General features: G+C 45.8%; 4 protein-coding genes and 1 non-coding gene across 5 annotated transcripts; 4 read left to right on the forward strand and 1 right to left on the reverse strand.

The window, feature by feature from the left end:
• Nucleotides 1-456: 456 nt before the first annotated feature.
• On the forward strand, nt 457-2217 carry V2V93DRAFT_382770 (uncharacterized protein; the record flags this gene model as incomplete). The annotated part of the gene is made up of 2 exons (XM_066912167.1): nt 457-624; nt 697-2217. The coding sequence occupies 2 exons, from the start codon at nt 457-459 to the stop codon at nt 2215-2217; spliced, it is 1689 nt and encodes a 562-aa protein (XP_066763378.1).
• A 1235-nt stretch (nt 2218-3452) lies between these two features.
• Nucleotides 3453-3524, forward strand: V2V93DRAFT_t63. The gene has a single exon. It is a non-coding gene; the product is annotated as a tRNA-Arg (tRNA).
• Nucleotides 3525-3745: 221 nt separating this feature from the next.
• Nucleotides 3746-4534, forward strand: V2V93DRAFT_375927 (uncharacterized protein). The gene is made up of 2 exons (XM_066911606.1): nt 3746-4110; nt 4180-4534. The coding sequence occupies exons 1-2, from the start codon at nt 3843-3845 to the stop codon at nt 4347-4349; spliced, it is 438 nt and encodes a 145-aa protein (XP_066763379.1). The 5' UTR covers nt 3746-3842; the 3' UTR covers nt 4350-4534.
• V2V93DRAFT_375929 (Endonuclease/exonuclease/phosphatase) lies at nt 4506-7618 on the reverse strand. Its single transcript, XM_066911607.1, has 2 exons — nt 4898-7618; nt 4506-4827 (listed from the first exon to the last, which is right to left on the reverse strand). The coding sequence occupies exons 1-2, from the start codon at nt 7470-7472 to the stop codon at nt 4724-4726; spliced, it is 2679 nt and encodes an 892-aa protein (XP_066763380.1). The 5' UTR covers nt 7473-7618; the 3' UTR covers nt 4506-4723.
• Nucleotides 7619-8358: 740 nt separating this feature from the next.
• On the forward strand, nt 8359-11596 carry V2V93DRAFT_375932 (kinase-like domain-containing protein). Its single transcript, XM_066911608.1, has 3 exons — nt 8359-8776; nt 8843-9147; nt 9215-11596. The coding sequence occupies exons 1-3, from the start codon at nt 8617-8619 to the stop codon at nt 11429-11431; spliced, it is 2682 nt and encodes an 893-aa protein (XP_066763381.1). The 5' UTR covers nt 8359-8616; the 3' UTR covers nt 11432-11596.
• The last annotated feature ends 193 nt before the right edge of the window (nt 11597-11789 follow it).

The raw sequence follows: 11789 nt of genomic DNA on the forward strand, positions 1-11789 counted from the left end.
CATCTGTGTCATCGACAATTAGTAAGTGCCTGCTGCTGTTCAGTGGCGTGCACTAATCTGCTATACTCTACTCTACGGTATGTCTATATGCCACCCACTCAATGCTTATATAATACCACAGTCAGCAATGCCTCTCTCCCGAAATCAATCTCGACTCAACTCATCGTCCAGCATCCACAAATTTATAAGGCAGCGCTCATATATTAACCGCTACTACAAATCTGTGCACGCGCACCGCAAACGCTGCGCTAGCCACCACCTGCCTTCACCTAGATAGGAACTACAAACCCCGCAATCTCGCCCTTACCCTCAACGCGCGGGTCGGGCCTTGGTCGACGGCGCCCTAGTTCATCTAATCCATCCCTCCGACAAGATTGCCTCCGCCTGCCTGGTCTCTCTGCTGACCTGTTGCTACTTCCTCTTGCTCTCGTCTCTGCTGTTTTTGCTTATTTGTCCATGTCTTCGCCGGCGCTCTTCCCGTCCGCCGGCACTCGGCTCTCTCCGAGCGCCGAGCGGCCCGCGCAGGCCCTACATCTCCGACTCTCAGAGTCAGCCCTCGTGGATCTCTTGCGTACTCTCGAGCATGATCCCTCGGCTCTCAAGCTTGTCCTGGGAGATAAGCCGGTATGTATTGCCGTTTCTGCTTTTCTGGTCTCCGCCAAAACCTACTAACCCCGACCTCGCGTCCGAACACAGGCCATCCGAATTGGCAACGGATTCCACACTCTGTCGCCGGTAGACGAGCAGTCGCTCGTCAACATCTACTCGGCCACCGGTGACAGCGCAAAGCTTGTCGGCAGAGTTTCGCATAAGCTTACGGTTGACAGTCAACCTCTTGACTCTGCCTCCCGGTCGCGCGCGGCCGTACGCGACAAGGAATCTCTAAGGTACATTCATTACCCGCCGTCTCTTCAGTTTGCCCTGTCTCTATTAACCACCACCACCGCCAGAACCACTCTTCTCGACCCGGCCCCTTCCCGCGCATCTTCCGGCGCGCTCTCTTCTTCTCCTCGCATTTCTCCTGCATCGCCCCATCTGTCTGGCTCTGGCTCGCTCCATGTGCCGGCTAAATCTAGGCCGACGCTGGCACCGTCCTCGCCGCGCAACTCCCTCCGCTCGCTAGCAACCCGTCTAACGCACCTCCTCGCACTCTCCGACTCTGCATCCCCAAATCAACTCGCATCGCGCACAAAAGCGCCTCTGGATGACATAAAATCTTTGCTCGCTGAGTACGCCGCTCCAGTAGGCAACAGCGGCGGCGACGACTCTCAGTATAAACTTACCGACGCCGCCTATCGCGACATTGTGCGCCCGTGGGAGTGGCGAGCGTATAGTCCATCCGAGCGAAGTAATGCTATTATACGGGCGACAGACGCCTTCGAGCGGTTGCAGATCCCAAAAGAGGATCCGGTTTGGTTGAACCTCGTCGAGCCACGTTTGCGAAATTCTGATCCAGAGGATAGTAGTGTGCCGGTATTGAAACTGGATGAGATGCCGATTCCTGCGCCGGCCCCTGCTGTGGTACCTATTCCTACAGTAAAAGAAACCCCTATTAAGAGGGCTGGTGGTGCGATTTTAAAGACCAAGGTGTCGTCTACCAAGAAAATTAAAGAAGAATCGATCAAAGAGCAGAAGGATACAGCAGCAAAAGGCCAAGCCAAGACCAAGACTCGCGCACTCAAGCGCGAACGTGGGCGGGAAGATACCGGCGCCTCGTCAGATTCGGACGTAGACCTGATGTCTCGTCGCAAGCCGGAAAACAACAAGAAGCGCAAGATTTCAAAACCGTCTACAACTAACTCGGCGGCAATAACAACAACATCAACAGCATCGGAGCCGATGCAAAGATCACGCTCAGAAAGTTCCTCTTCGGGAACAAAATCTCCTAGAAAGCCGTCGCCACTTGGCGCATCGCCGCCAATCACAGCGGCCGACCTTGCCGAACCAAAGACACTTTCTTCGCAGTCTGTCGACAATTACGACGAGTATGAACTCAGAAAGATGGCTAAGCGCTTTAAAACTCTTTATGAAGAGTACAAGAAGCTATATTATGAAGTCAAACAATACGAAGCTTTCAAAGACGGTACAATTAAGAAACAAGTAGCAATCTCAAACGAACACCAATATCTTTCGAGACGTGATAGGTTAATGAAATTGCATCACAAACTTGAAGGATGGAAAACGATTTTATGGCGCGCCGCCCCGCGATTTGCTTGAGCTTTTTTTTTATGATTCTTTTATATTATGTTTATTAATGTGTGTGCATTTCGGGGTAATTAGTGAGGATTTGTTATTAAACACTGGGAGATGAAGATCTCTATACATAATGGTTCTTTCAGTGATGATTTTTTTGAACACGTACATAGCAATCCCCCTTTTTTTTTGAAATTATTCTTTATTTTTTTTTTTCTCTTTCAGTTTTGATAGTTATTATTTGACTTGAGTAATCGAAAGAAAAGCAGATCGATCGGGGGAGATGAAGGAAAACAAGAATTTGGAACATTGCGTAAAGTGAAGTTATTGCATATATACTTGGATTTGGGACCGGATATTTATCTTCATCAATATTATTATTATTTGTGAGATTGCTATATCATTCATAACCGTAGCGCCATTTTTTATCTAAGTTACTTGGGTAGATACATGGTCACGGTCAACTTCAGCTGCGGCACAATGATTAAAACATAACTTTGCAAACCAAAAATTAGATAATCACAAAAATATAAACAGAAAAAGCAGGGTTTATTTTTCTTGCACTATCTAAAATAAAAATAAAATTACAGCTGATAAATTATTCTGTGCGAAATCAGAATCTTGAATAAGTCGTTTTAAAGAATTATCATTCGCGTGGCTTGGCCATGTTCTGTTTATCAATTTACAAAATGCGCATCGGATTAGGGTATATGTCAAATTGGATTTATCCTTTTAGCGAGCAGAGAGAGCACAGAAGAAAAGACCCAATTTGTATTGAAAAATTCTCGTTTGGTGTGATATTTGCCTGATATAAATTCTCCACCAGAACGGATACTTACGGCAAATAAAGGCCTACAAACTATAATTGCTATATTTATATATTTTGTAGTATGTCTTTTTCCTTATTTTTCCCATAGACTGGAGAAAAAGGTATCACGCGGTTTAAAGTTTCAATCTGCAAAGTATAAATTAGAGTGCTCTTAACGACATTGCTAAAACCACCTAATTCCCTATACTTTAAAGTGTTTACTATATGAGGAAGCGGGATGTGTGAATAGATATTGCAAGATATACAACTGGGGACCCTAAGAGTCTTTAGATATCCAAAAATTGATCACATGTCTTATCAGTTTCCTACCAAAAATAATGGAAATTTTCGCCACTCTTCTGGAAATCCAATTAAATAAGCATTAGCAAAAGCTGATATAATAACTGTCTGCGAGTAATGTAGGTCAGTTTAGGTATTCAAGGCTACGAAAGGTCTTGTGGCCTAAAGGTAAGGCGTTGCTTTCCGGAGGCAAAGATTGCGGGTTCGAGTCCCGTCTAGATCTACAATATTTTTACAGCTTTTTCCTTTAAATTTATTTTTTTTATAGTTGGCTCATTGATTATTTGACTATGCAAATTATAATTACTAAAATAAAAAATAAAATAAAAAAAAAGGTAGTGAGATTACAGAACGGAAGTTTGCAATAGTACAGCCACTTCCAACATGATGACTAGCCACATATAACCGCCACGCAGAAAATATTTCACAGCGTAAACTCCCAACCACGAATGTGTTTGCAGCATATACAACCAGCGGACAAAACAAAAGAAAGGCACAGGCTACGCATAACTTGATCTTCTGCTATTCAGAACCAGCCAAAATGCCGTCCAAGAATTCGATCAATAGACCTAAACTTCAAGCCAAGCAAGCGCGAAAATCGACGACTGGGCAAAAACGAGCGACGAAACGTATTGCTGCGGATAAATTTCGAAATGAAGGAATTATCAAGTCGGATAGTGTATTGCATGCGCGAGCGTTGACGAGAAAGCAAGCAAGGAAGAATCAGAGGAATTCGAGATATATGGCCCAGAATGGGATTGTTATTGAGGAGAATGGAGATGTTGTTATGAAAGCTGATGAGGTTAAAGGTAAGTTTTTTTTTCTTTTTTTACTGGTGATTTGGTGAATATATGCTGATAATGGTCATGGTAAAATAGATATTGTGGGGGTATCACGTACTCAAATGAAGAAAGAAGAACGACAGCGTTTATTTGCGGTTGATAAAGTGGCTGGTATAGAGGATGTCTTGCTCGAAATGGATATTGCATCGTCTGGAAAGGGAACTACGCTCGGTGGACCGCCTGCAGCAGCTATTGCCGCTCAATAAGCATAATCAGAATTTACTGGTTCTAATTTTTCCTTTAAATTTGAATTCGAGTTTGGGTTTATTGCTTTGATTTATGCTGGAGTTTTTGGTTTTTCTTAGAAAGGAAAAAGAGCAAAAGTTAAGCGCTACGCTTCGTCTCATACATCAAGTTATGAATTATATACATGTATTTTTTCTATTAAACGTATACATCTCTAATTAGTGCATAAAACTATTCATGCTATACCCTTAAATAGACCCAGGATTCCCTCTTCCAAACTCACATAAGAGAGTCATGATAAAAAAAAAAAAAATTTCCATGCGATCAAAAAAACTACCTATCCTGGATACCAAATCCAAATTCATTCCCTCGGTTTATCACTTTTCTCTTCACATTAGCCGATAAATGCTTTGAAAAACTCCATGCGTTTCCTTTTTTGTTTAGCTTTGTTTTTTGCTTTTGGCGGAATTCTAATTAATGCTCGGTCAAATAATTCCACTATCATAATAAATAAATATAATTAGCAATTTAGCCACCCAAAAAAAGTAACTTAACAGAGAATACATACGGATGTAATCAAAATCAATGACAACATTCTTTACTTCTCGCAAAAATGACGAGATATAAATAAGTGTATTGACATTGATTCTCGGCATCGCCTCAAAGATTAACGAAACTGCATCTTGTCCTTTACAAATAATTTCAAAAGCACTTTCGATAATTACTCCGCCATCTATGAGCTCGAGGAGTAAAAGGAATTGTTCGCAAACTGAGTGAAATCCTTTGTTACCGTCATTCTTTAAGCCTCCGAGAATTTGTAAATCAAAATCTGCGCCATCGTCAAGCCAGTCGCGGATTAATTGACCAACTACATCGTCACCCCGTCGCCGGAAAATGTCTTTGGAAATACGACTTGATAAATACTCTACGCATTTCCAAATTTCTCGCGGAATATTGATCTGTGGACCAACTTCGCGACCAACAAATCCATTACGAGCACCACTTGGTCTATCAATCATTTCCTGAAGTGATGATCCATAGCACGAAGGCAGGATATTACCTGTCACCGTAATAAAATAATCTTGCCGATTGACGATTCGAAGTACGACAATTTCAGATATTTCGGGTTCTCGAGTGGGTACCTCAAATGAAAATCGAATAGACTGTCCAGCTCCAGGGGATACAAGACCTTTTAATTCAGAGAATTTTAACCGCGAATTCTCCATTCTTTCGATTTCCCAGGCAACTTGTGTATTTCCGAAATTCTTGAATTTGATGGTACGTGTCATCACCGAAAGAGGTTTTAAGTCAGGACATATTAATTCAGTAGATTCAACCTCGACTTTTGGCCGTGATTCGTTTTCTCGCGCGTCCATGTCATGCAGTAATCTCTTTACAATTTGTGCGCGTTTATCGACATCAACCAGCATCGTGCGTAACTCGAACGTAGCCGCGACCGGCTTATGGTCTGATGAGATGTAGTGCATAAATGCTTCGTAATCCAGTTGAGCTAATGATGGGTATGGAGTGTAAAAAATTCGGTCAGTGTATGCGGGTATCCGCGCCTTTTCACTCGTATCAAATGTCTTTGTCCCAATGTCGTATTTATAGGTTGGTGGAAAATTAATTGCACCTTCTTGAAATCCCACGAATAGGCTCTCTTCTTTAATCTCATTTCGAAGTTGATCCCAAAACAATAATGCATTGTAGTCGCGCTTGCTAACCAGTTGTTCAATATCGCGGCGATCCATTGCAATTCGGTAATTGAGATCTCCAAGAACGAAAACGATTGAATTAATTTCTCGCTCGGGACCAACTTGATCTGAATTTATTGTCACGGCAGTAGCAGCAGTTTCAGAGCTCACAGTCGCGGCAGTGGTTGCGGTTGTCGATGTTGTCGACAATGCTTTTCCTGAATCTGTGCTAGGAGTTCCGGGTACGTCATCAAACGCCGCTGATGTGGTAGAGCTTTCGGCGACTTTTGCATCCTGAAGCATAGCTGTAGCAGCCGCGAGAGCGTCAGCCTCTTCGTCATCAGCAGTATCCAGTATCCGCTCGTCAAGATCTTGCAGTAGATCGCCATTCTGAAATAACAGCTCTTTTCTATTCTTGCCTCCATTTCGGGTCTTGCGATATAGCTTCCCATTAAACTTTGGAAGCTTCAATCGCTTTTCAAATTCACTTACCTCCCACCGTCGTCGCTCGACAGACTGTGGCGCCATACCTGACGAGAGGTGCATATTGAGCACGGCGAACTCGATACCGGGTGAATCGGTTAATTCATTCTCGCCAAGGACAAATTTAACGCAGACTGACCCTTTGTTTCCCCAGTACCCTAGGACACCGGTGCCAGCGGTTGAGGCTTCGATATGCGTGATCTGGGAAGCTAATTTTCGGTGTGAGAACATGAGAAGAACCATTCCCAGTAGCTCCGACGAAGCGACTGCAACATATGACGGTCCGAGGGCTTCAAGTATCTGCTTTGTCCATCGCGAGACGGTTGCTTGGTTTGTCGAGAGAGCGGTTGGAGTGAGTGCGTCCGCCTCTTGCAAACCGACGAGGAATATGCCGAGATCTTGCAGCTCGCAGGATTCGGTCAGGATGCTGTCGCCGTATAGCAGTGGCCGCAGATCTTCTCCTATAGTCTCACCGTGTAGGTTCCAAGTAACTAGCCTGATTTGTACTGTCTTTTCATCAATAAAGGAGTCACGTTCTTGTACCAGGCGAGTAGTGACATAGTCCGAATTGAGAGGATCTTCAAAGGCAGCATGTTGAGAGACTTGTACTTGCTCCTCGAGTGTGGCGAGCGCCGACCGCCAAGCGAGAACAAATTCAGCAAGAGCTGTTGCGTTTTCTTTCGCCACAGATCCGATATCTTTATCCTGGAGTTTTAGCAGCAAACGATCAGAATCCATTAGATCCTCGTCGATCGAGATCGTGTCGTGCACGGTGAGATCAACGGCATTGCTGGCCGAAGAATTGACAGATGTCGTTGATACAGACGTTGCCGAGGTGCCATTTGCAGATTCTGAAGTGCTTTCGAGGATGTAGAAGGGAGTATCGATAGTCCCTCCCGACTCTGCACAGCTCGATGGGTGGAAGGTAAGGGTGTGTGTGGAGGTGCTTAGCACGAGAGACGTCATGACGGATGCAGCACAATAGCCAGCTGAACGATCTGCTAATAGGCGCTCAATCGACGGCAAAAAGCTCAGTGCCAAAGCCGATGAAGCAGAGTTGCGCTGCGGATTATGGAGGCCGGGGTTGGCGAAAAAGGCAGACTGGGGAAGAGCGTCGGAGGAAGAGAGAGCCGGATTGCTGCGTGCGGCCGCTCGCCTACTTCGGGCTCGAAAAGCTGCCGCGGCCCGGGAGCTAAACCCGATTAGGCAAAAGGGACCAAATACTGTCGGCCCAACTAAGAGCGCAGAGGCAAGCCGAGCCCGGCTTGTAGTATTCTTGGAAGAATACTATGCAAATACAATATTGCTATGTCGAATACAAATATGAAGGACAATCCCCAGTCCAGTGCCTGATTCTGCAAAGATGTTGGAGACGAAGGCGTGATTGGACTCGAACTGGGGACGGGCGCACGAAAGTTGGTAGGCTTCTAGACTGGTGCAACCCTCACCAATATAAATGACATTGGGTAAGGGCTTATTAAAGGTAAAGAGTCACGATCCTTATGAGGGCTAGGGAAATAAGACTGAGTTCTGCGCCTTTCTATGTTGACCGTAAGTATATTGTGCCTATTTTTGTTGCCGAGGGAAGAGGGAAGTATGGCGAAGAGGATGGGAGGGCAGCTGCTCGATAGAATGATTTGGGTAGAATGACGACTGTTCTCAGAATAGTTGAGATATATCTGTAACGTAGTCAGTCGAGCGACGATGCAGTAACTGTGCTGCCGCACAATGCTTATATTACGAGAGACTGTATGGTGCATATATCGGCAATGGCTGCATTTTTTTACGTGAACAAATCATATAGTAATCCAACTCAACACTAACATCGCCTGCAAGCACCTGCACGCAACGCAGAGCGCGACGCGACTGCAGAACCTTAATTTCACACGCGCGCCTCACGCGTCGCGGGTTAGGGCAAAACACCCCCTTTTCTCGTATCGCCCCTGCCTCAAAGATGGATGGGTAGCCTTAGTAAAGGCCCACGTCGCAGATTGTTCTGCTACTTACTGATCCACTCCGCTATTCACCCCCTACAGTTCTCAATAGCAACTTATTCGTACTTGGATCTTATCAGACTGTGCATGCTCCACTCGCTTTCCGCGCTTCAATCATGAGCAGCTCGCTCTACTCCGCCCAGAATGCGTTCCTCAACCCCGGTCCCGCGCCGACACCTCCTCTTTCTCGGCCTCCGCTTATTGCAAAGACTTCCACGGCAAACATGCAGCAGGTCTCTCCAATTGTAACTCGTCTCTTCCAAAATGATCCGCCTGGTGTGTATCCGTGTATCCAAGTGCTCGTCTCAATAACGCTATCTAACGCTTCATCGTGATCGACAGTTGGCTTCTCGGGCCTCAAAGGCTCACTAATTAAGCAAGGTTGGCTGAGTGTCAAAGAGGACGGCATCAGATCTTTTATGTGGACGAAAAAGTATCTCATCCTTCGTTCATCGTCTCTCGATCTACACAAGAACGACTCCTCCTCACCCACTACTTCGGTGCCGCTTTCCTCCATCACGAGCGTCAGTCGCATAGATATCAAGCCTTACTGTTTTGAAATTGTACGCACGTCTGGATCAAAGAGCATGTTTTTAGCCTGTAAGAATGACGTCGATCTCTATTCTTGGATGGACGAGATTTACGGTGTACGTTGACCTTCTCTCACAAGTATCAAAAACAAGTTACAGCTGCTAATTATTTTAATAAATTCAGAGATGTCCACTGATGGGAGTATCAAGCCCTACAAATTTTACTCACAAAGTCCATGTTGGGTTTGATCCTAGTTCTGGTGGATTCACTGGCCTGCCAGAGACCTGGGCCAAGCTACTAAACGCTTCCGCCATCACCCAGGAAGACTACGTCAAAAACCCGCAAGCCGTGATCGAGGCTCTTGAGTTCTATTCTGACAATCTTAAAATCTCAGATGAGTACAGCAGAAATGCTTCTCCCACCTCCTCTGGAAGCAGCCCGAACAGTTCTCCTTCATACCAGCCACGACATCAGAAGCAGCAGCAGTATCCTTACACCTCCCCTCGCGTGGTCACACCGGGCCGTATTGTTCCTGTTCCACCGTCTTCTCAATCGTCAAGCTCAATGCCGACGACGCCAATTGGTGGCCCAGCAAATTTATCAAGCAGCACCAGAGCGGCAGGGGCGGTGGCGCCTCCGATGATACGAAGCAAGACTTCTAATCCTGCAATTCCATCTCCGAATGTGACCACGCCTATGCGTCAAGCACCTTCAGCCCCAAGCTCACGAAAGGCAAAGCCTGCTACCCAGCCTTTTCCCATGACTTCCGAGCAGTCTGGTATCCCGCGCCAACGCAGTGACGAGGAACGCGACATTCCTGCACGTCACCCTTTGCATACCAGACCATCAGAGCCCACATTGCCGACAATGAGGAGTATGCAACAATCCACGCCGCAAACAATGAAACAGGACATATACACACGTGCGAATCAGCAGTCCGCGGCAAGTCAGCCTTCGGCAAACCTTGCTCCTCCACCACAACAAGCTGGCGGAGACACCTCGCCTGCTCTTCCATCCGTTGCTCCATTGAGAACTTTGAATGCTTCCAGACCGGCGCCGTCTGCTCCTCGCGTTCGTGACAACCAGACGCCGTCGCTTATTGCCAATACGGTGCCGCAGCAGAAACTGACATCGCAGCAGCAACAGGAACTATACCAGCAGCAGCAGCATCAGGTGCAGCAGGCGCAGCAGGCGCAGCAAGTCAAAGAAGAAGAGGCACGTTATCGCGCACATGTAGCCAAGTTGAAGCAGCAGGCGCAGCAGCGACAGCATCTGCATAAGCAGCATGAGCAACAGCAGCGACTACAGATTACGGAGCAAAAGCCGGCTCAGGCAGACGTCGTACAGCAGCGACAGGTCGCTCAACGCGATCAGGCGCCTCTGAAATCCACAAATCCTGCTATTATAGCTGCGAGACAGGCAGCGGCGACGCAACCTACCACGCCGACACCGGCTGTCGAGAAGGAGAGACCGATGTCGTCGTTGGATGAGGTTCAGATCATGAATAAGCTGCGATCTGTTGTGGCTCGCGGTGATCCTGCTCAGTTATACCACAAGGATAAAAAAGTCGGAAAAGGGGCCAGTGGGTCGGTATACGTTGCATCACCGCGTGCTGGAAGTGGCTGTGTTGGTGCCCAATTTGCTAAAGTTGCAATCAAACAAATGGAGTTGAAGATGCAGCCTCGAAAAGAGCTGATTGTTAATGAGATCTTGGTCATGAGAGAGTCTCAGCACCCCAACATTGTCAACTTTTTTGGTGCGTATTTGCGAGATGAGGATGATTTGTGGGTGGTTATGGAGTACATGGAAGGAGGCGCACTTACCGATATCATTAATAACAACACACTAACTGAACCGCTAATCGCCACAATCTGCTATGAGACGTGTAAAGGTCTCCAGCATCTTCATCAAAAGAACATTATTCATCGCGATATTAAGAGTGATAATGTCTTGTTAGACATGTACGGACATGTCAAAATTACTGATTTTGGTTTCTGCGCAAAATTGACTGATCAGAAAAATAAGCGTGCTACCATGGTGGGTACACCATACTGGATGGCACCCGAAGTCGTCAAGCAGAAGGAGTACGGCGCCAAGGTTGATATCTGGTCCTTAGGCATCATGGCGATCGAGATGATTGAATCTGAGCCACCATATCTAAACGAGGAACCGCTTAAGGCCTTGTACTTGATTGCCACAAACGGTACGCCGACGCTTAAGAGACCAGACAAGTTGAGCAGGGAAATAAAGTCTTTTCTGAGTGTGTGCTTGTGCGTCGATGTATCTAGTCGCGCGTCGGCAGCAGAGCTCTTGACGCATGATTTCATGAGAAAGGGATGTAGCCTTCAGAGTCTTGCTGTGCTGATGCAAAATACAAGACCTGTCAGCTTTAGAGAATAGTGATAATGAAGATAAATGTTTTCTTGGTTAAAAGGATGTTTGGGAATGGTCTTTACATTGAATATATATATTTATAAATGGGATATGTTTTTATAATTACATTTTTGTCTATATTTGAAAATTTGGTCCACTGGTTGTAATAAATCCAAGATTGTATAATACAAGCAATTCTTAATATTAGCCATAAGTTTAATAATCGGTGAGCAGTGAGCACATTCAACGGGTCCCGAAAGCTTGCTGAAGTAAGTTCGCGTCCGTGCTCGCTTGATTAAGCTATTCTTCGATTAATCCAAAACTTCTTCGTCAGAATCCTGATAAGGGCCAGAATAAAATAAAATGTCTGTTTAATTATTTATAA

This window comes from Kockiozyma suomiensis, assembly GCF_038497685.1.
Source record: "Kockiozyma suomiensis strain NRRL Y-17356 unplaced genomic scaffold V2V93scaffold_17, whole genome shotgun sequence".
In the NCBI taxonomy this organism is placed as follows: Eukaryota; Fungi; Ascomycota; class Lipomycetes; order Lipomycetales; family Lipomycetaceae; genus Kockiozyma; species Kockiozyma suomiensis.